The following is a 23,966-nucleotide window of genomic DNA, read 5'->3' as shown; positions in this document are numbered from 1 at the left end:
CCATGGCCACCATGGCTGCCGTGCAGATGCAACACATGGCCGCCATCAATGCCAATGGCCTCATCGCCACCCCCATCACCCCGTCCTCAGGTAAGGTCCAGGCAGGGCTGGGCTGGGGGAATGGGGCAGGGCAGGGGAGCCCAGGGTGGGGGGCTGGGGGGGTGGCTGGGTCAGAGAGCAGCCTGTGCCCTCCCTCTGCCCGCGGACTTGCTGACTGGTTCTCTGCATCTGTGTGTGTCGGCTCCTCTGCTCTGTGTCACTTTCTCCTCCCAGGAACCAGCACCCCTCCTGCCATCGCTGCCACGCCCGTCTCGGCCATCCCCGCCGCCCTGGGCGTCAACGGCTACAGCCCGGTGCCCACCCAGCCCACTGGGCAGCCTGCCCCTGATGCTCTGTATCCCAATGGGGTTCACCCCTACCCAGGTGGGGGTCTCTGCTGCCCACCCCTCTCCCAGCCGCCCTCCAGCCACCACTCCCCGCCGGCAGCTGTGACATACCTCCCGCTCCAGGCCTGGGGTTAGAAGGCCTCCTGCTCTGTCACCCTGGGCAGGGGAGCCAGGGAAGCGGAGGCGCAGAGAGGCAAAGGGACTTGTCCAGGGTCGCACAGCCGGTCAGACTCAAGTCTTGCCAATGTCAGGGGAGCCCGGGCACGCCGACCCTCTCCTTTCGTACCCGAGCCTGGGTGAGGCTCGGATCCCCACCTGCCGGCCTCTGCTCTGCTCTCTCCAGCCCAGAGCCCCGCGGCCCCCGTGGACCCCCTGCAGCAGGCCTACGCGGGGATGCAGCACTACACAGGTGAGCCCGCCAGGCCTGGCCCCGCTGGGAGGGATGAAGGGCGGAAAGAGGCCCAGGAGCTGGGTCTGGGGCAGCTCCTTCTCTGACACCTCTCAGCCCTGCCAACTCCATTGCCTGGGCCAGGGGCGGGGAGACAGGGCTGGCGGGGAGGCTGGGGCCAGGGCATCTCAGGAGCCCCAGGAGCTCTCTGTCTCCCTACCCAGCAGCCTACCCAGCAGCCTACAGCCTGGTTGCGCCTGCGTTCCCGCAGCCTCCTGCCCTGGTCGCCCAGCAGCCCCCGCCTCCGCCCCAGCAGCAGCAGCAGCAACAACAGCAGCAGCAGCAGCAGCAGCAACAGCAGCAACAGCAGCAGCGGGAAGGTGCGGCCTGGGCGGCCCAGCTGACAGCCTGGGGGATGGAGTGCCCTTGTCGAGGGCCTGGACTCCCTCGTGCCTAGTCCGAGCCCAGCTCTGGCCCGTGGGCGGGGAGAGGTGGCTGGCACCCTGGCCCCTGTTGCCGGCCAGAATTGAGGGTCCTCCCAGGACCTGCTCCCCCAGGCCTTGGCTCCTGAGTCTGTCCCCCAGGCACCAAGCTCTTCCTGTCTGTTGCCACCCCAGGCCCTGACGGCTGCAACATCTTCATCTACCACTTGCCCCAGGAGTTCACGGACTCAGAGATCCTCCAGATGTTCATCCCCTTTGGCCACGTCATCTCAGCCAAAGTCTTTGTTGACCGGGCCACCAATCAGAGCAAGTGTTTTGGTAAGAATATGATGACCTGAAAGATAAATTACGGCACATTTTTGCCAAATTCCAAAAGAGGACAAGGCCTGATCCACCTGAAGCACTTATAGTTGCCGTGGGCCCAGTATTTGGAATCCAGATTGTCCGAGAGTCAAAAACCCCCACCATTTTTTGCACACCGGACACCCCTCCCAGCTGCTGCCCAGGCCTGTCTCTTCTCCAGAAAACCAGGGTCCCCTTTTCCCTTACGACCCGGTAAACCTGCGCTCCGTGAGGTCCGGAGGCTCTGCATAGGGGATGTCTGGTTTCCGAAAGGAAGGCTTAGGGAGTCCGGTTAGTTGCCTTCAGGCCTCTGCCTGCAAGGCCCAGGGGAGAAAGCGAACATTACTGTCTTCCTGCTTCAGGAGTCCTTTAGGGTCTGGAAGCGTTGTTTTTGGAGTCGGGGGGAGAGGCCAAGGAAGGGGCTCCCCCTCAGAGAACACTGGGAAGAAGGTCCCAGTGTGAGTGGCTGGGCTGCTGCATTCTCTCAACGGTCCATCCATCAAGGAGCCTGCCTGCCTGCCTGCCTGCTGTGTGCTGGGCACTTTTCTAGGCGTTTAAGGGACCTGCAGGCAGCAGGGTGGTGCTGGGAAACGGACGTGCACAGGAGGGAGGGGAGGGCTGGGCCGGCCTTATGCCCCTCTCACCGCAGGCTTTGTGAGTTTCGACAATCCAGCCAGCGCCCAGGCTGCCATCCAGGCCATGAACGGTTTCCAGATTGGCATGAAGCGCCTCAAAGTCCAGCTAAAGCGGCCTAAGGATGCCAACCGGCCCTACTGAGGGCCCCAGGTGGGTCCTGTTCCTGTCCTGTGACTTCCCCACAGCTGGGGACTGTGGTCTGTGTTCTGGGCACACACTGCAGCCAGGCCCTCCCTCAGACTGCTCCCCCCGCCCCCCCAACCCGCTCCCCGACGGCCTCAGGGATGCCCTGCCTCTGGTTGTTTTTCAGTCATCCAAGTCTCACCCCCCAACACACACACACACACACACACACACACACAGTGACCCGAGAGAGCGCAAAGCCTATATATCTGTGTGCACTCCCCAGGTCTTCCCTAATATCTGGTCTCGTTTGTCTGCTGTGTCCATGTGTCTGTGTGTGTCTCTGGTTTTCCTTTGGGTTGGAGTGGAATTGTGGGAGCAGGGTTTGAGGAGGGTCGTAGACTCACCGGCTGCTGGACTATCGGTTCTGAGAAGCGGGACATGGGGTCCCGGTGCCCTGGACTCCAGGTGACTTGCTATGTGGCCGTGGACCCAGGGGACAGTGGAGAGTGCACAGAACAGACTGGGGGGCGTCTCAGCCTCAGGCCTCCCGGGAGCAGCTGTGGTTCAGGTGGCGGAGGCTGCGATGCTGGACTCCTGTGAATTTCCCTGAAGGGGCCCCTCCACCCCATAGCCCTCCACCCCCAACCTCACAGCCCAGAGCTGTGAGCTTATGTTACTTTTATGTTGTTTAACCTCCTTTGGACCAAACCCCCGAAAAAATACAACCCAAGAACAATACCCACATTTTCTGTTTCTCCCCCTTTCCCCCCAATCCTGGCTGCTTAACTCCCCCCACCCTGGGGGCCCCCAGCCCAGGGCCCGTGTCCATTGTCGGCCGAAGCCCCCATCCCCGGACCCCTGCTCCGGGCCCCTGTAAGTTGCATGGAACGAGCGTGTTGTCTTTGGAGCCGATTGTTTGTTATTTGGGGAGGGGGCTGCGGAGGGAAGCGCCCCCAGCCCAGGGTCAGGGCCGGGGCAGCTCGCGGGACGTGCTTGGTTGACAGTGGTTGGTGACTGTGGTCTGTGTTCTGTGCATTTCTCCCTGGCTTTCTTCGTTCCTCCCCGAAAGGAATGAGAGCATTGGGGGCCCTGGGCTCCCCCGCCTGCTCTGCCCTCCCCTTTGCCCTCTGCTCTCTCCTCAGGTGTCTGTCCCAACACGGCACCTGCTCCTCCTCCTCCGAGTTCTCTGCCTGCCTGTCTGCTGTCTGTCTCCTTGCCTCTCCCTCTGGTCCCTCTGGTCCCTGTATCTTCCGGTCTTCCTTTTCTCACGGGCTGTTTGAATATTTCCTTCCTAATATCTTTGGTTTCTTGTATCATCTACCTCCCTCCCTCCCACCTCCTCCATCCCTGCCCCTTGTCCAAAGGCTGGGGGGCCGGATGGTTCAGCTTGGACTGAGGCCTTTCTGCTGATTTTCGTGACCTGCGTTGGCCTTTTCCCCGGGGCTTCACCTGTCTCCTTCCTTCACAGGTCTGGAGGCTCCACAGGAAGGGGCTCACGCCTGCCCGGCCCCAGCCCCCTCTGCACATCTCTGGGCCTCGACTGGGCTCTGGGGGCACAGGACACACCCACTCCTGCCAGCCGCCTCTCCGCAAGGGCCTGTTTCCTCCCAGGTGCCCTTTTGGCCTTTGTGAGGGAGCAAGGGACAGGCCTGAAGGCTTGGGGTACCTGCCTTCTGCGGGGCTCCTGTGCCGGGCCTCCTGTGCCCAGCTTTCGCACCTGCGTCCCCACCAGGGGCCTGTTCTACCTGAGCAGCGGGAGGGCCGCGGGGCTCCCACATGCTCCCCACTCGCCCGCCCCAGCCTCTTCCCCACACCAGGGGTTTCTCAGAAGCTGGTTCTTGCTCCGTGCCACCCTGAGCTAGAGGTAGGACACCCCTAAACCCTGGGCTCCCAGCCCTAAAACTCACTGCCTCCCTAAGGGCCCCCTCTAAGGAGGGTGTGGGGGAGCCCTGAGGGCTGCCTCTCCGCCAGTCAGCCACAGAGACCCTCCTCCTTTCACGAGGAAAAGACCTCCCCGAACCCCTAAAAATGTTTACAGTCTCTGCTGGTCCCTCCATGTAAATACCACTACCAGCCGTGTGTGCGTTATCCAGCCCGGCCCGGCCCGGCCGCTGCCATCTCTCTTCGGGGAGTTTAGACAATGTTTCCCTTGGATTTCTTCTCTCTTGATTTCTCCCTTTGCTTTGGGGGTAATTGGGTATTAGGGAGGAGGGGTGTGGGGAGGGATAAAGGGGTTTATTACCTGGTCATTTTCTTTAGGAAGAGGTTTTAGGGGAAAGAAGTGGGGTGGGGGTGGGAGTGGTACAGGGAGACCAGGGCGTCAGTTTCAGACATTTCTCTATGCTTAACTTATTTATTTATTGCATTTTACTTTTAAAGAGTTCGTCTTTTCTGTCTAAATAAAGAAAAAATATTAAAAGCATCAAATAAGAGTCCTGGAAGGCTGAGGGCAGGAGCTGGTGCACGCTGGGAGGAGGGACGTGAGGTTTGGGCCAGGGGTGGGCGGCGGTGGGGGTGCTCTCAGAAAGGGCCGCCCATGCCTGTGCGTGGTGCCCAGGCCTCCATCTCATGACCCACGCCCTCCCTCTTCTGCGGGGCTTAACTCTGCAGTGCTCTGCGGGGCGGGCGCCGGGGGGAGAAAGCAGGTCAGCAGGCCCCTCCTGTACCCCGCCCGGTCCCTCCAAAGGCCAAGGACTTCCGGCCTGCCCTGCACTGGCCAGCGGGGACCCGGGAGCTAGCTGTGCCACCACCATTACAAAGCATTTTCTCTGAATGTGTTTTTCCTTACTTAACCTCCCATCATCCCTGTGAGGCAGGAAGTAATGTTACACACAGGAAAATGGAGGCTTTGGAGGGTAATCCGCTGCCCAGAGCCATGGAGCTGCGGGCGTTGAAACCAGGTGTCAGAACCCCAAGCCCAGGATGCTCCTCTCACAGGTCAGCCACCTGGGCTTTGACCGAGACAAAGGCTCCCGAGGGCAGGCGGGACGGAAGTCTCTTGGCTCCTGGACTCCCTGTGACTGCCCTGGGGCTGGGGCAGGCGCTCACTCAGGTCATCCAGGGCCATTTGCTTCTAGGCATCTTCTTACCACCCACCCTCCTCCTGTTCCCGCTTATAAACGCGCTCACCTTCCCAGCACCACCTGGCCACCACCTGGCCTCGGCCACAGCTGTTCTGAGAGGAGTAACTCCCACCACCCACTGCACCTCAGCCTTCTCTTAGCAACTGCCGAGCGCTAAGACCTGTTCAGGAGCAGCACCATGTGACGGGCTACAGACGTATCTGTGGGCACTGATTCAGGAGGGCAGGTCTCCTGGCTCGGAGAGATCAGGGATGGGACCTGACTCAGAAGAGAACCCAGTCAGATTCTTAGCCAGGCACCCGGCACCGAAATCTTGTGTGTGTGTGTGTGTGTGTGTTCGTTCGTTCGTTCGTTCAGAGACAGGAAGAGGTGTGTGAGGACAGCAGGAGCTGCTACTCACATTATGAATTTCCCCCTCAGCTGTCTCTGTGACTTGGCAAGTTTCTGGGTCAGGACAGAAAGACGGAAGGGCTTTTTAGCCCAAAGGGCTTCTCCCAGAGGGATTTACCGGCTGGGGTTCTGGGCGGGCCGAGGGTCTCAGGGCCCACCCGACACACACACTGAGGAATGCCTGCATTGATGGCTGCCCCTGCTCCGAGCTGTGCCCCACCTGGCAAGGCTGCAGCCAGACTTTCTCCAGAGAAGCAGTGGATAATCAAGGTTGAATGATGGGGATGAAGGAAACAGAGGAGTCTTCTAGAGGAAACAAAACGACTTTTGGGCAGGGATTCTCTAGGTCCTTTGACAGCAAAACGTAGGCGGCCATCTGAGACAGAAAAGAGGCTCCTGACTTGTTCCTTCACCAGCGGATCTTTCAGGCACGCTGTTTTCAAACAGGGCAGGGAGGGTGTACAGCAGGGATGGTTCTGTTAGCTTCAGTAATAAAATGGGACAGAGGACAAATAGGGTGACAACAGCATCACCTCACTTCAGACCAAGCAAAATGAGACTTAGCACCAATTTCTTCTCAAATAATCGAAGTGCTGCTCTAACGTTAACAGCAACATAGAGAAGAGGGAAGGAAAAGAACTTCTCGAGGCAGAAGAGTGGAGTTGACAGGTTAATAGCAGGGATCAGGAGACGCCTTCCAGGAATAGAAATGAAAAGACATCTAGAAAAATGTCCTCACTCAGGGACTACAGGTGATAGGGTGGTGGGGGAGTCCGGATAATTCCTTCGCAAATTCTCATTTCCCCACCTATAGTTTTAGAGTTTTGGCTCAGTGGTGGAGCATCAACCCATGAACCCATGAACCAAGAGGTCAGAGTTCAATTCCCAGTCAGGGCAATGCCCAGGTTGCGAGTTCGATCCCCAATGGTAAGTGTGTAGGAGGTGGCCGGTCGATGTTTCTCTCTCATAGATGTTTCTACCTCTCTCCCTTTTCCTTCCCCATTCTCTAAAACACCGGGCTCATGGCTGGCAAGCGCAGCTATGGCAGCGTGAGCCTCTCCTGTCTTGGCAGCAGCGCTACAGCGTGGTGCCCAGCCTGGGCTCCTCCCCAGCCGCCTGCCACTTTGCACACTACTACGTCCCCCAAGGGTCCCAGATTGCCAGAGGGCACAGACCAGGCCGAGGGACCCCACCAGTGCACAAATCCGTGCACTGGGCCTCTAGGATATCCATAAAATAGGAAAATGACAAAGTCTATACATGTTACTGGGGGTTGGGGACTAAGATGTGTCCCAAGGATCCTGCCAGGATCTATCTGCGTAAGGTGGTCGGAGGAGCCCTATGAGCCAGCGTGGGTTTTGTGCAGGCTGGCACCATCAACGGAAGTCTGAGGGAGAAGGAATCTTCAAAGGAGGCACTGAACACAGGGTTAGACCAGGGGCCTCCCAGCCTCCCCCCTCACCCCCACATCACCTGCCTTCAAAAGATCACTCGTTACTTGGGATAAGTGGTTAAATGTTCCTTCCCGTTTCCAGACTGACCATTCTAACTCAAATCTCAAAGGTCCCTCTACACTGCTTCCCACACAACCCAAAGGATTTGTAACCTAGGAAACCAAAGAATAGTTTCATCAATAAATCAATTTATTTAAAAGAATATGTTACAATTAATTACACTAAGTGACATTACCAAACAATTTTAGAGTGGTTAGCTCTAGAACCAGGAATGAAAGAAACACTGCTAGCCATTATGTGTCTGTGTATTTTCTCTTCACATTTCTTAAATCACAAATAAAAAATACAAGATACTGCAGTGAAAATACAATTAGAGTTTCTCTCAAATAAATTAAAAGTGTGCATGGCCTGGGGAAAACTGAAGCCCAGCTCACTGGCTTAAAAAGGGAGCATGACATAAAACTGGTGTAACTTTAGCAGCTGGCCGCGTGCCTCGCCCCGTATCACTCCCCTCGTCCACTCCGATCTCCCCGAGCCCTAAGGTTCCCACACACCTGAGATGATTGCTGAGGAGGGAGCTGATGTTGTCCTGGTGAGTGAGGCCTGGCACCATGTGCTTGGGTTTGGGAGAAGAGGGAGACAGGAGGTGGGACTGGACGATGAGGTGCTGGAGCACATCCGTCGCCTCTCTCTCTCTCTCTCTCTCTCTCTCTCTCTCTCAGAATTCAACCACACCAGCCTCCCTCCAAGAGGAGACTGATGTGACACAGAATCTGGTGCATGCTGGGAGTCCAACAGCACAGACGGTCCTTCCTGCGGCATCAGTCCACCAGCGCACACTGGAGAGAAGGGAGGGCACAGCAGTCCCTCCAGGTCCGGGGACTTCAGACCAACCAGGATGCAATCCCTTTTAAGAAAACTGCCTCCCAGGAGCCAGACCCATAAGTTGGCAAATTCTGAGGTGAGAGGTCCACCTCCTGCCAATGCCCTATATACTGTTGCTCCAAGCATTGGGCTAGGAGCTACAAGAGGGGACAACCCAAAGCTACTGGCCTGGTAACTAAAGGATGAAACCAGATGGGCCAGGCATGGCAATGCTGAACGCTTCTCATTCCTCCCCGAGAGCTCCCTCCAGGCCTATGAGTTGCTCTGAGCACTCACCTGTGCTGAGCTCAGGCCTAGGGCAAGGGGAGGGCAGAGAAATGGAGAGCAGAAGATAAAGAGCAGAGAGCCCCAAGCTTGGCCCCAGGAAACCTTTCTGTGGGGACAGGCTTCACGGGGCCTGCACTTTCTCCCGATCAGGAAAAAAGCGGAGCTTTTACCAAAGAAGATAGAAACTGAGTGTGGAGGGGAGGACGGCAGGAGACCAGGAACATCCTGCTGGCTCCGCTGGGGCCAGGCAGGGGGAAGGGGAGCCCTTCCATTTCCCAGAGACAAACTGCAAAGGAAGCCTCCCTGGGCAGAACCCAGGACCAAGAAAGGGAGCAGGGATTAGAGAAAGGAACGCAGAGAAGGGGAAAGGAGTGTCACACTAACACTGCTTCATGCAAACAAGAGCTGGATCCCCTGGAGCTCCACTGCCAGCCCGTGGCCCCACTGCAGGCGGCCGCTGGGGGTGAAGAGAAGCCACTGTCCCCTGTCCCCAGGCCTCCCCCACCACACGGCAGCTGGGTGGTCAGTGCTACAGCCTCAAGCAGGGGCTGTTCCTACAGAGTCTGCCAACAGACCGCCAACCTGGGGGGTCTTCACCCACTCTCCAAAGCACCAAGTGAATATGCCGGAAAGGGGACAGAGCAGCATCTGTCCACCCTAAGGGGCTGCCACGGGCCTCCCGGATTTGTTCATTCCTAGCCCACGATGAGGGGACAGGGGCAAACAGCTGCGATTTTTTGTAGTTTGAACAAAGCTGGCGTCAAAAGCCTCTTTAGCATCTAGGAGTGGAAAATCAACGGATCTTCTTTCCAGGGTCCTTTGGCTCATTATTAAATTCATTGCAGCCAAAAGAAGTTAATCCCGTGACAAAGCCTTCAAATCAGGGATCACCCTCTGCAACTTTCAACACTCAGCATTCACATGTTTTGCACTCTGATTCCGGGGAGAGAAGATAGGCCATCCTGTATGATCCTATACTCCCCTGGGGCCAACAGCTACCAGGATAACAGAGTGAAAGAGGATTCACAATGATCTGCAAAAACAAGTTATAAAAAAGAAACTTCAAAGCACCCCAACACTGCTCAGGGGAGATGACTACAACCAACTATGGTTGCCTCCCAGTTAGACAAAGCAAAAGATGCCACCCTAGGGCGGTTTTCATTTAGAAGGTGGAGAAGGGAAAGGAAAAGGTTCAAAGATGTGTTTCCATTGCACCCGAGCCTGACTTAGAGCTCCCAGTGCCATTATCTGAAGACAGAGCCTGAGGACCGACCATGTTGCCCTGCTCCAGTCAGCCCTGGCCCCGTCCTGGGGTGTAGCTCTTAGATCTCAAAAGGTCCACCTGCAAGGTCAGGTGAGATCTTTAAGGGACAGAAAGGTTTTCCTTCAGTCTCCTTTCAATTAAACCCTATTCCCACTGCTCCTCCCTGGGTCCTCAGCTGGCTTCGATGGATGCAGTTTGGTTCACACAGACCACTGACCCATTCCCAGTTTCCCCAAGGCCTGGGGACACTGTAGATCCCTCCCACAGCCGTTTCAGGAAGCCACAGAGAATGTGATAGTTATGGGTGGTTACTGGTCACAAATCGAGGAGGGAAAAGCTTATGTACATTGGGCATTTCTTCCTTCCTTTCCCCTACCTCCGTCCAATTTTTGTGCCTAAAGGTATCAACGTTAACTCTGGCCCCTAGTCCTACCTCTGCTTCAGAAAAGCAGGGAAATTACCACCAGGAAGTGTTTCAGGTTCCCGTGGCATTAACTTCCTGAGCTCCCCCTCCCATTTGAGACCAGTTGAGGGGGAGCACACAGGGGCCCTGGGGAAGCAGGAAGATGTGGAATGTGGCTAGAAAGCCATGAGTGGGAGAGTCGGAGATGGGCCAGGAAAGATGTCTTGGAATAAGAGACCACACCCAGTCTGCAGACGCCCCTGCAGACCGCAGCCTGCTGCCCTTTAGGAACACACCCCTCACGTCTCCCCAACAGCTTCTTGGAAGAAAAAGAAACCACGCTCCTTGCTCCTCAGACTCTACAGTCACACACGAGCCAGAATCCTCACTCCATACAAAAAGGGGGGAACCCAAGCAGGTTGTAAACGTTTCGAGTCCTTCATGAGGAGAGGTATTTTCCCTGTAAATTTTTTTTTTCCTTTTTAAAGTTTGTTTCAAAAGAAAGAGAGCGAGAGAGAAGTCATGAATTCTAGTGAAAGGTGTGTAAAAACACAAGCTAAAAAAGGTACTGCCATCAATATGAAATTTAAAAAGAAATATATATATGTATATACGTGCAGCTAATCTGTGTATATATAATTTTTACATACATACATATATATGTATGAACAGTGCAAATGGATGGAGTTCATAGTTCCAGTCGTAAAAATACGGACAAGGAGAGTCTGTTGGTGCGAGGCCCAGTGAAAGGACAAAGACACCTTCGGCGAGTTGGCTGGGCTCGTTCCTGTTCCTATCTTAACTCAGGTGACTCCTGGTGCTGACCCATCTGTTGTTTTCTACCGGCTCAATTCCAGAGACATGAAATTCAGAAGGACTATTATTATTTAGCTTAGGGCTTTTGAATATAATGACTTTTTTCCTTTTCCTCTTCCTTTGTGTTAATGGTTACTCTGTCTGACATGGGAGACGAAGGGGATAAGAGGATGGAGGCGAAGAGAAGGGAGGAGTAAGGGAAGGCTAGGTGGCCACATCCCTCTGCTGTGACCGCGCCATCTGGAAAATGTTCTGAAAGAAAAAAAAGGAGAGTTATTGGGAAGCCTTCGATGTTGACATCCCCTCCCATCTGGAGACAACCATTCAAATGGAATGAGAAAATGCACAAGTGGATGACTCGATCGGATGGGCCTCTTCCCACTATAACTTCCCATCGAGAATCACAGCCTTTTAGAGCTGGAAGGGACCTTGGTTAATTATCTGGCTCAGCCTTCCCGTTTTACACATGAGAGAAAATGAGAAAACTGGACTCTAGGGAGACTGATTTGCCCAAAATCATAGAGGAAAAAAAGCCAGGAGAGAATCCAGATCTGGTGCCCAAAGACCAGTGTGCTTTCTACTGTACCAAGAATACACATTTTCGTGTTCCTGATGCTACTGCTGACCCTCAGAAACGTTTTCTTTGAGACTAAGTAGCTAATTATTCAGACTTCCTAATTCTGTTCCTGCACTGGCACCCAGACAGCAGTAAAGCAAGGCAAAGACCTGCCCACACATACACACACACGCCCGTTCGTGGTCAGCCGGGACAGGGCGGCTAACACCGAGGACAGCTGCCCGTCTGGGTCAGGAGCAGCATGGAGGGTACTTCGATAAAAACAGGCAGGGGAGGGTCCATGAAGTCATGAGAGACAGGACAGCCTGCAGCCAATGGCCAGCCTCTAGACCAGGGGTGGGGAACCTTTCTTCTGCCAAGGGCCATCTGGATATTTATAACATCATTCACAGGCCATACAAAATTATCAACTTAAAAATTAGCTTGCTATATGTGGTCAAACATTTAATTAACTCACCCCTTAATGACTTGGCAGGGCCAGACGAAATCATTTTTCGGGCCATATACAGCCTATGGGCCAGACGTTCCCCACCCTGCTCTAGACAAAGGAAGAAGCAGGGCTTTTCACCCCGTCTGTTCAGCATCCAAAAGCTAACCCTCTCATGGGGTCATCAGCCTAACCAACAGTCCCAGAAAGATGGAGATGGAGGTAAGGGCCCAGGTTATGTGGCCCTAGGCTTATACATTTTAAACAAACAAAGATGAAATAATCAATTCAAGTTTGTTTAGAATTACCTCTTTTCTCCACTTGAGCTCACAGAACACCCTCTCGAAGCATTCGTGCATGTAGTTGAACTGAAAAAAGAACATAGCAACACTCAGTGACATCGCAGGAGCAGGTACCACAGGGCCATCTATGCCTTTGAACTTCTGCCCTGAGCCACCCAACCTTCCAAACTTTCTCAGCCAAGGGAAAAACCCTGACAAGCCCCACAAACCCATAAAACCCAGGCCTGGCTCATCTACGATTCTCTGGCTCCTCCTAGTGGTAACTGCGAGTCAAGCGGGAGGTGAAATTGCCAATCCCAGTGGGGCCTCAAGGGAAGACAGGGAGAACCCTGGGCTCTAGAATTCAAGCAGGTTCAGATCTCACACCCAATGCTCTCTCTGCAGCTCTCTCCACGTAAGCATTTAGTTCAAGAACTTGAAGCCCAATCTTCTCTCCCCAAGCATGCTTCCCCGTCTACCACTCACATATGGTGTGAAGATTTTAACCCATCGAGGCTTCTTTTCTCCTCGTGCATATTCAAAGCAGAAGGCCATTCCTTCTTCATCTGTATCCCATCGCTGCATCTCATCCCATTCAAATGCTATTACCTGGTTCTAAACAACCGAGAACAAGAGTGTGAGTCTGAGAATGCGGGGAAACTTAATAAGGGTCTGAACCGGGCAGCAGAAGAGAGATGAGTGGAGATGTCTGCATCACTTCAGGGAAAAGGTGACAAGAATAAAGGTCAGTGTAACACGTGAAGGTGAGGACCAGTGTGAATCCAGTGCGTGCTTATCTACCCCAGTCAAACAGTTTTGACTTCATTCCACGCCCAGAACTAAAACACAGCAAGAGAGTGAGTGTCAAAGTGCCGCAGGGTTCCTAGCCTCAGCCCCAGGCTGAACTCTCACCTCCAGCTGTCCCTCCTCGGTGCAAGCATGAAGCTTAAAGTGCGTGATGCTGATGGCTGTGATCACGTGCCCCTTCCTCCTGGAGTCACAGGCACAGTGGGGAAAGATGATTTCATTGTAGCCTTCACAAGTTCTTAGCATGTTGAGGTACTAGGAAAAAAGGAAGGGAAAGCATGTTACCATGGGACTCAACCACCATGAGGAGCTGCTGAGATGGCACAAGAACACAGAAACTTCTCGCCCAACAACCCAAAGACCTTGCCTCTGGTCTCACGCCCATCCCTAAGTTGGGACAGGACTCCAAGGTGATCCTTTATCCCACTTCCAACCTCCAACCTTTCTCTACTTAGAAAAAGATATGCAAACGAAGCCAGAAGAGACACCAACCAAAACGGCTAGGACTAGAAGGGAACTCACAATGCCGCTCCGACCCTCTATGTTCACTGTACCTAGGAGTGGGAGTTGAATCTATCCTTGTAATTAAGGAAAGGGGCTAATGTTTCTCCCCAGCTCTTCTCTGATCAAAAGTTACAATGAACTCAGTGATGATGGCTAAGCTGCCTGAGACTTTAATGCCACAGGTAACAATAAGTGGTAAGCCAGGTTTAATTTCTTGGTTACTGATCTTTTCTCTTCTAGTCCCCAAATTGGCCCCACCATCCCCTCGGTCTCCTTTAAAAGCATCTGGACCCACATCAAGTGACAGCCATAATGCCATAAGCCTAATCTAGAGGTGTCTCAACTACTGACTCTAACTCAACTCTTTGTCCTTTCTCCTCTACAGTTAAGGCTGGCCTCTCACTCAACTCACTATTTTGAGGTAAGAGAGGAGAGAGTAAAAGAAGACAAGTGGGAAGGAGAAGAGAAGAGAAATAGGGGAAAGACTAAAAAAAAAAAAAAAAGACTCATGGACTCTGACCTGGTTTCCTCTCAGGGGCTGCCCGAGAAACAAGCAAATAGCCTTGCATATCACACAGGAAGAACAGGGAACACTGGTGATGTGTGTGGAGTGTTGGAGAGAAGACGAAGGCATAACACACTAATAAATCTCAGTTAGACGGGCGGGGAGACTAGAAAAATCCAGGGATGCCCTGTGCCTTACGAAGAGAGAAGAGACATAGGCACGAAAAGGAGCCTAGGCAACCTATGACTGGTACCAATGCCTGGCACCTAAAAGAGTTGCTGCTGACACCAGGGACGGGAAGACTAGAGCACCCAGGGAAAAGGCACACCACAGGCTTCCTCCCCCCTTTCTGTTCAGTTCCGCTTAGGTAAAATAACAGCAACTTGGAAGGGGAAAAATATTTTATTTATTGTTTTTAATCCTCACGTGAGGATAAAATTTTTAGGACTGAACCCACAACTTAGGTGTGTGCCCTGACCAGGAATGGAACCTGAGATCTGTCGGTATATGGCAGTGGTCGGCAAACAGCGGCTCACGAGCGACATGCGGCTCTTTGGCCCCTTGAGTGTGGCTCTTCCACAAAATACTACATGTGGGCACGCACGTACAGTGCGATTGAAACTTCGTGGCCCGTGCGCAGAAGTCGGTTTTCGGCCTGGGTGAGTCTATTTTGAAGTGGCATTAGAAGAAGTGGGGGTATGTTCGCTGAGGTCGACCCCTCAGATTGAGGACGTTTTTAGCAAAGGCCAGCTTAGGAGCACCCTAATTAAGTTAATAACAATGAACCTACCTATATAGTTTAAGTTTAAAAAATTTGGCTCTCAAAAGAAATTTCAAACATTGTACTGTTGATATTTGGCTCTGTTGACTAATGAGTTTGCCGACCACTGGTTTATGGTGATGCTCCAACTGAGCCACACCGACCAGAGTACAAGGGGAAAAATTACAAAAGGGCAGCAAGAACACAGGGTTAGGGTCAATTCAGAAGTGCCACAATACTCCATTTGCATAATTTTTCATCTCCCACTTCCCCTTGCACCACCCTATTCCAGCCCCCTTTATCACATCCTTCCTGTATGTGTAATAAATATGGATACTGCTTAGCCCTGCTATTGGCACGATGAGCAGAGAGAAATCCAGGCCATCATACTTTGGAAATATGACAGACAGTATCATAGAAGAGAACTTTTCTGGAGTTATAAGCAGCAAAGACTGGGACAGGAAGCAGTACAGAGGGGTGGTCAAAAGCCTGGGCTTGAATCCTGGCCTCATCACTTCCTAACTGTTGGGCAACTACTGTACTCAAGGAAATTATTAAACTCCAAGGAGCCTTGGTTTCATCTTCTTAGTAATAGCCTATATCAGTTATTTGCAAGCATTACAATATTTAGTGCATAATTAGGTATTCAATAAATGACAGCTTAAAAAATAATTTTAAAGGTTCTGTTAGCTTTAGCCAGAGGATTCAACTATTTTCTCTCTCAAGAACGCCCTGTGGCCCTAGCCGGTTTGGCTCAGTGGATAGAGCGTCGGCCTGTGGACAAGATGGTCCCAGGTTTGATTCTGGTCAAGGGCTTGTACCCTGGTTGCAGGGTCCTTCCCAGCCCGGGTCCTGGTCTGGGCTCATTCAGAAAGCAACCAATTGATGTGTTTCTCTCATATTGATGTTTCTCTCTGTCTTTCCCTCTTTCTTCCACTCTCTGTAAAAATCAATGGGAAGCCCTAGCTGGTTTGGCTCAGTGGCTAGAGCAGGGGTGGGCAAACTTTTTGACTCGTTCTCTTTTTAGTTTTACTCATTTCAAACGGGCCGGATCCGGCCTGCGGGCCGTAGTTTGCCCACGGCTGGGCTACAGCATCAATCAGCTTGTGGACTGAAGGATCCCAGGTTCGATTCCAGTCAAGGGCACATGCCCAGGTTGCAGGCTTGATCCCCAGTAGGGGGCGTGCAGGAGGCAGCCAATCAATGATTCTCTCTCATCATTGATGTTTCTCTCCCCACTTTCTCCCTTCCTCTCTGAAATCAATAAAGATATATTTTAAAAAAAAATCAATGGAAAAATGTCCTCCAGTGAGGACTAACAGCAACAACAACAGAATGCCCTGTGACCCCACGCAGAGGAACCTGGGGCAGGGGCTCCCTCTTGCACTTTGTACAGCTCGCTTCCAGGCCTCTTTGCTGAGTTGATAAGCAACTTGGCCCTGGGCTTAATTGGGAGGGAGTTCTGTCTTCATACCACCACCCAACCCAAAGGCAGGGATCCGTTTGTAGTTTTTGACAACTAAGCATTTCTCTTCTGTATAGAATCCAATAAAAACTTCCTATGTCTTGCACCTTTAAAAAAAAAAAAGCCCTGAGAAATGATATATATGGAAATTACTTTGAAAAACTCCAGGGGGGGAAAGCACATAAGTGAGACAGATGAAACATGAATGGCAGGAAGTTGAAGGCTCTTAAGTTGGGAGGCTAAATGTACTATTCTTTCAACTTGTTTATATATTTGAAAATTTCTACAATAAAATGTTAGAAGAAAAAAGAAAACTTCCCTGCAACCAGGCCTTCCCCCTACTACAGTCATTAGCAGCTTTCTGCATGCTCAATAAGCAGCAAATTCTGCTCAAAGATGCTTAAGAACTGCCAATGCCAGGAGGTGTCATCTGAAATCAATAAAGATATATTTTGTACTTCATGAGACTAGTTCTGTTCATGTACTTCAACAAAAATGGCTTTACATGTAACACATTTGCTGAGAGTTCTCTTCTTTGAGAGGCAACACTCCTATTTAAAAAATATTTCTGCCATATTTGGATTCCCATACAGATTTTTTTAAAGGGGGAGAAACCTGCAAAGGGAGAAATTAGGAAAAGACACAGAAGAGATGTGGAGCTCTGCGTATCTTGAATTCTCGCTTTGTGGCTTTGCATAGGTTACTCCAGCCGGGCTTCCCCTCTGCCGTCTGGGAATAAAGGACACTGCCGCCACCCACTTCTCTCTGATGTAGGAAAAAACACGCGCTTTGGAGCCAGACAGACATGGATTCGAATCCTAGCTCTCCTTCTGACGAGCTTTATGATCTTGGGTAAGAATCTTCCTTCCTCAGACTCCACCCCTCCTCTGCTTGGCTGTTATAAGGAGGAAACGAGAATGTACACATAGTGTCCAGAACAGTACCAGACGCCTAAGATATGCCCTCTCTATCCCCTTTGAATAAAAAAATTAGCAAACTTATCCCTCCATATTCAGAAATGTAGTCCTTGAAAACAAAGGACCTTCAGGGGAATTCCTAATGTAGTTATAAAATAACCTGAGTGCAAACTAAGGGCACTTGTGGCCTTAATGAGAGGACAGAGTTTAGTCAAGTTTCACTGGGGAAACTTAAGGTTTTCGAGATTCTCAGGTCAGGCAGTGTTTCTCAACTGTAGGTGGGCAATCTCTACATTCCTGGACTTGCACAAAACATAAAGGGAAGAAAGATTTAAAGTTTATATACACCCAAAATTTCCAAAAGAAAAGTAAATTTTTGTTTTCAAACAGATTTATTTTAAACACAAAATTTCCCTGTCTATTCTCTTCTCAGATTAAATTTTGAGTAAATATGTATCCTTAAATAAGCTTCCTTGATTCACATACCACTCAGATGGTGGCCCACATTAGACCAGAGAAAAAGGAAGGTATGGCACGGGGTATTTGTGAATGTTGAATATTTAGCAAGGTAGGTCGATACAGGAATAGGACACGTTAAAGCAGGGACTCAGTACTCAACAGAGCAGAACACTTTAGGTGAGTGGGTTAAGGTCCATTCCGGAGAACTCTCTGTCTCCCAAACCACCTGCCAAGGGTCAAACCAGGGCTAAGACTGAAATAAGTGCTTGAGAGGAACCTTGGGAGCCGACTCTCTCAAACCCCCGAAGCAGCTTGTTCCAGAATCACCTGGGTGCTTCTGTAAAAACCTTAACAAAATGCCTAGGTCCTATCCACAGAGATTCTGGCTTAGTAAATGGAGGCGGGTCAGACACCTGCACTGTGAACAGGCTTCACAAGTGAGTCCCATGAAACAGAGCTGGGGACCACAGGCTGAGAAACACTGACTTTCACATTTACTGCCATGTGTGAAATCACTAAAAATTATGTTGAGAAACACTAATAGAAATTTCTTATTTGTCAGTTCAACAATGGCAAAATCCGGCTATTCCAACATAAGAAAATCTTAAGTTCCATATGTTTGCTGTTTGTGTAAGAGTAAAAAAAAAAGAAAATATAAAATCTCTCTTGCACATCACATTCTCAACCATCCAAATCTAACTCTGTAAGTAGAAAACAAAACAAAAAAACATTTTTTATCACACTGGATCTTACAAACTATGGCAAAGATATGAGCTGTCCTCTATATTTGGAAAACAAGGAAACTTACACAAGGTTTATTTATCTATCAAGAACTCTAGAGTATTTCTTAAGATTCTACTTGATAGCTGGCAATCTGAACATCCCATTTTGTAGAAAAGAAACTAGAACTGAGAAGTCTGTTGAATTGTTGAGGTTCTCACAGTGATCTGACCTATTTTAAGGCCTATCATGCATCCTAAGTTGCTATAGATAATGTATCAAGACTTATGGGCTCTGAAGGGTCCATCTGAATTGAAGTTTCAATGTACGGACCATGACCACTGACTAAGTTAATGTCTTTGAACATTACTACTTGAACACATGAAATTATCCTATATAATAAAAGTGTAGTGTGCAAATTGTCCCCTTGAACGGAGGTCCTCCGGGAGTTCAACCAGGGGGTGGGGCTGGCCAGGGGAAGGGAGGGAGGCCCTGGTTGGCAGCCGCTAGGGACCCTACCAGTGCACGAATTTCATGCACTGGGCCTCTAATACTTAAATAAAATTCAAACTTTGGTGGGATTTTCTTTAAAATCTGACTATGTTATTATGGGGCTAGTATACACTTGTATGTTGGTATTAGATTTTCAAGACAATAGAATTCCATAAATGTTTAAGCATATTTTATACTCAATTCCAATGACCCATGGAAAACACATCAGTGGTCCAACTGTATTCGAGTTCTTAACAGGTGATTACAAGATACAAACTTGAATTTGAAAATGATTTCATAACAGATTACTATGCTTGTTAAATTCAGATTTTCTATATTTTGCCACAGAACAATACAAGACTATTTATCTAGCACCTCATACTGTGCCCGGCACACATTCGGTGCTTAACAAGTACTTCTGGTAAAATGTGTAAATGGATGATAGAGTGTTTGGAGTAGTACTACATGTGCAAAAAACCAGTATGTATTCTATACTGGTATTACCAAAGGCCCTTATGAAGTTACTCTAAATCCATTGGCTTTGGAAAAAGCAAAGAACTACTGCAGAGGCGGATGGTCCTTTAGTATTTGGCCCTTTTCATTAAAAAGATGAAGAGGTATTGGTCAGAATCATGCATTAATATGTAAAAGACAATGCCATTATTTTAAAGAACAGGAAGTTGAGTTTTAAAATCCTGTCTCCCACTTATTAAAATTCCCTTAAACAAAATTCAACAAAATAATAGACTTGATTCAATTTAAAATACTTTTTGTTGCCTATTTAGTCTATTGGTATGTAGAACATTCGTAGATAGTTTCTTGATCTTTGGCAAGTTACTTTTTATCATATAAGTGAGAAAATAACTATCCCAGCTAGACATAAGAAATCCTAGTGATTTATAAGAATCATTACCATTGCAATTACTGCCTTTGTGTGAAATCTTGAAAAATAATAATTAGAAAAATTTCAACTATATATGAATTTGCCAAGAAAAAAAATTTTAAAATTCTACGAGTGGAAGTTTTGTAAGTGTTCATTACAAATTTTATTTTTGACAATTCCCATCCTTGTATATATGGCAGATACAAATTAACAACTAATTTTAAAACATTTAAGGAGTATTCTAGGCAGCCCTCTGAACAGAGCTTTCTGTGATAATAAAAATGTTCTATATCTGAGCTGTCTAATACAGCAGCTACTAGCCAGATGTGCTATTCCACATCTGAAGTGTGGCTAACGCATCTGAGGAATTGAATTTTAAATTTTATTTAATTTAAATAAAGTTAAATTTAAATGCCACATGAAGATGGTAGCCATCGAATTGACCAGTACAGCTCTAGCATATGATACTAACCAAAAGCACTACTGCGCATAAATGTTTAAGCAATTGCAGAGACTGAAGTTATAAAAACAAATGATTTTGCTACCGTTAAATGACAACGAAAATAATTTCTAATGTAAAAAAACTAATATCAATTCTTACAGAATCTTATCTTTATCATATTAAATGTTTTGCACATCTTTTAGATTTTTTTTCTATCAAAAAGAATTCCATTTGGTTAATATTTATAATAAAGTTATGTATTTATATATAACAAAATAAGCTCTTTGTGGGCTAAATGGAGGAATACCATGGACTTTATGTCAAGGCCTATATCCCCCCCTTTTTAAGAATTAGTTAAGCCACTGATCAGGTTGCAACATCTTTCAAAAAAGATTGGAACAACAGGTAAGAGACAAGAGGAGTTGTTTTCTAAAGAGATTATGGGGACATAAACCTACCATGACCATTTTCCTTTGTTCATACAGCTTCTGTAATTGGTAGGACTTTTCCTCTGCTTTGATGTAGCCTTTTTTCACATCATCGACAGCCTGTCACCATAACGAAGGCAGGAAAGAAAGAAATGTAAAAATCACTATCAAGTACATTCTTAATAGAAATAGAAACAGATTTATTTTCAGAATAACTTTTATGCATATGGACCATCACATCACTGGTGCACTCTGCCACCTGGATGTATTTACTGGAATAAGCAGCATGTATGGAGTGTCTGGTATGTATTCAAGGACTGTTGTAGGCACATGAGGAACCTGGTTTCTCATGTTAAAAGATTTAAACTCTGGTTAATTTATATATGTGCAACAATTAGAGAACATTAAAAGATAGCATATAGCACTGTATTAAAGGTAATAATGAAATAACAAAAATGTGTGGTATAGATAGTAAGATACATGCAGTCAGAACATGAGAGCTTCTTGCTAATTGTAGTTATCAATGAAGTCTTGGTTGGGCCCACATTGAATAGAAGAATCTACTAGCTATAGTCAGGAAACAGGAATGGGTTTGAGCTTAAATACATTCAGGAGACAGATTTGCCTAATTTGAATAAAGGGTATATGGTTAAGGGACAATGAAAGATAATGTGCTAGAGGGATAGGTTAACAGATGAGGAAGGACCCTAAAAAGCAGGCACAGAAATTTAGACTTAAGGACAGTAGGGAGCTAAAATAAGCAATTTAAAAAAAAATTTTAAAGGAAGATTGATTTGTGCCGAAACCGGTTTGGCTCAGTGGATAGAGCGTCGGCCTGCGGACTGAAAGATCCCAGGTTCGATTCCGGTCAAGGGCATGTACCTGGGTTGCGGGCACATCCCCAGTAGGATGTGCAGGAGGCAGCTGATTGATGTTTCTCTCTCATCGATGTTTCCAGCTCTCTATCTCTCTCCCTTCCTCTCTGTAAAAAAATCAATAAAAATATATTTTTAAAAAAAAGATTGATTTGTATATGAGTGTCAAATGAATTAAGCTAAGGAGAGAGTAAAATGAGAGACTGACGATGTTGTCATACTTTAAGCACGAAATGAAACAAGACCTTAACCTAGGGGAGCAGCAACTGGAAGAGAAAGTGATAAATCTGAGACCATGAACCAAAGAAGTCCCCAACAAGACTCAAAACAAGCATGAAGATACTTATTCTAAACAACTCCTGGTTTGGCTAAATGAAATATGCGTCCCCTTCCAAACCTCATTCCACCCCAATAAAAATGTTTAAATCTAATAGGAGGAAAAAAGAATAAATAGAATCATTTGTCCAGGGCATTCAGAATCTAACCTCAGTGAGTTACTGCAAGGACAACTCTATGCTGGCACCCACTTGAACTCTTATCAGAAGACTGACAACTTCCTTAAGTTCTAGGAACCACACATGGATATTAACGTCCAGCCGGGGACTGCCTAACGGAAAGATTATGCCCATTCCTCCCCAATCCTAGCCATTCAAATGAGGGCTCACTTAGGCACAGAGGATCTAGTCACAGAGATCAGGATGCTCAGTAAGAATGGCCACACAATGTCCTGAAGAACCTGACCACTTTGTGTGTGTTTTATTTAACCACCAAAAGACATGAGTGCTCCAGGCCAAATTAAACCAATTACTACTGGAAAGCTGGGAGAGAAGTAAAGAGGGGAAACAAATGCTGGTCTGCCTATTTCGTTTCCCATGTAACAAAGTGTTATTTAGCTAAGAGAAAAGGCTTTTCTGATGAACAAATGAAAATACTGTATTTGTTATTATTCATATCCCCAATACCCAGGACTGTATCTGACTTGGAATAGCACTTAAATATTTGAACATTACCCTAGGACAGAAGTGGGTCAGAGTGAACATCTACTCCAACTCTAAGTGAACTATTTTCTTTTCTTTAAAAAAAATTTTTTTTATTGTGATATTACAGAAATCTCCCATTTTCTCCCCCTTTACCCCCCTCCTCCCAGTCAACTATTTTCATACAGGGCAGTAAAAATGTTCTCTCCTCTCTTCTTTCACTTCTAAACAAGATTATACTGCTTGAACACATAGAGGGGATAAACAGGTGATGCGGGGGGGAAGGGGATTATATTACTTGACTACCCATGTGACTCACCAATTCTTCTTCCACAATAACCAAACACCAACTCCTCTCAATTCATGCAAACATTCATTTTGTAAAAACTGCTGACAGTTCTCGTCTGCTACTATCTCCTTTCCTGTTCTTTGTCCTTGCAAGTTTATGCCTTTAAAATGCCATGACTATTATTTTAGCAAGCCTTCAGGAAGTAGTTTAAATGGGTGTACAACCTGCTAGATTTAGCCAGAATTTAAATACATTCTACCATGATTTCAATATTACTAATTTCTTTAAGGAAAAGGCTCATTATCATCACTATTATCTCAACTCTAAGATGCTCATTTTTTCATAGTTTATCATCTCTAAAATTGGGATGTATCTTACAATCAATGATGTGTCAGTTTAATTGGTAGCTCTTTTCTCTTTCTTAGCAGCACATGAAATAATAGCGCATCTTACAATCGATGGCATCTTGGAATTGGTGAAATACCCACCATCAAAATATGATATAAAAAATAACTAAAACTAAGAGGAAAAAGTTAATATTACTTTCTAAATGGCACAAATGTTTGCCTAGTTAAGCAAAAAATCATTTGAATCCTTGTGCCCTGTTGCAAATGTAAAATAGTGTATGTAGCTGCTATGGAAAACAGTATGGCAGTTCCTTAAAAATTATAAATAGAATTATCATAAAATCCAGTAATCTCAATCTGGTCATATTAAAAGCAAGATTCTGAAAAGATTGTTTAGCCCTATCCGGTTTGGTTCAGTGGATAGAGCGTCGGCCTGGGGACTCAAGGGTCCTGGGTTTGATTCCAGCCAAGGGCATGTACCTTGGTTGAGGGCACATCCCCAGTGGGGAGTGTGCAGGAGGCAGCTGATTGATATTTCTCTCTCATCGATGTTTCTGACTCTCTATCCCTTTCCCTTCCTCTCTGTAAAAAATCAATAAAATATATTTTAAAAGAAAGAAAAGATTATTTACACACCCATGTTCATAATCCTTCTATATAATAAAAGGCTAACATGCAAAGAGACCGAACGGTGGAACAACGAACAACCAGTAACTATGATGTATGCTGACCACCAGGGGGCGTGCACGGAACATTGTAGGTGTCGGCCGTGGTGGGATGGTGGCAGTGAGCGGGGCGCCAGCCCAAGGTGAGGCGCTGGTTGCTGTCATCAGGGCGAGCCTAGGGTGGTTAATGAAAATTCTTTGCTCCTGTGCACCGCGGTCCTGTCGGGTGCTTGCAACCTTTGCTGACACCCGCACCCGCTGCC

General features: G+C 48.2%; 2 protein-coding genes across 2 annotated transcripts in view; one reads left to right on the top strand and one right to left on the bottom strand.

The window, feature by feature from the left end:
• The window catches only part of CELF3 (CUGBP, Elav-like family member 3), a 13,280-nt gene extending 8,656 nt beyond the window's left edge, over positions 1-4,624 (top strand). The window contains exons 6-12 of the mRNA XM_015558691.1: positions 2-90; positions 274-423; positions 730-795; positions 999-1,154; positions 1,392-1,535; positions 2,209-2,345; positions 3,790-4,624. Coding sequence (XP_015414177.1) covers positions 2-90; positions 274-423; positions 730-795; positions 999-1,154; positions 1,392-1,535; positions 2,209-2,336 — 733 coding nt within the window. The 3' untranslated portion in view covers positions 2,337-2,345; positions 3,790-4,624. The remainder of the gene's footprint in view (position 1; positions 91-273; positions 424-729; positions 796-998; positions 1,155-1,391; positions 1,536-2,208; positions 2,346-3,789) is intronic.
• Positions 4,625-7,414: 2,790 nt separating this feature from the next.
• Positions 7,415-23,966, bottom strand: part of SNX27 (sorting nexin family member 27) — a 32,977-nt gene continuing 16,425 nt past the window's right edge. The window contains exons 7-11 of the mRNA XM_006755710.2: positions 20,581-20,670; positions 13,081-13,230; positions 12,655-12,783; positions 12,196-12,255; positions 7,415-11,135 (exon numbers count right to left, since the gene is read on the bottom strand). Coding sequence (XP_006755773.1) covers positions 11,088-11,135; positions 12,196-12,255; positions 12,655-12,783; positions 13,081-13,230; positions 20,581-20,670 — 477 coding nt within the window. The 3' untranslated portion in view covers positions 7,415-11,087. The remainder of the gene's footprint in view (positions 11,136-12,195; positions 12,256-12,654; positions 12,784-13,080; positions 13,231-20,580; positions 20,671-23,966) is intronic.

The sequence above is a fragment of the Myotis davidii genome, unplaced genomic scaffold, assembly GCF_000327345.1.
Source record: "Myotis davidii unplaced genomic scaffold, ASM32734v1 scaffold653, whole genome shotgun sequence".
NCBI lineage: Eukaryota > Metazoa > Chordata > Mammalia > Chiroptera > Vespertilionidae > Myotis > Myotis davidii.
The sequence above is the reverse complement of the archived record's forward strand: the minus strand, read 5'-3'. Positions and strand labels throughout refer to the sequence as shown.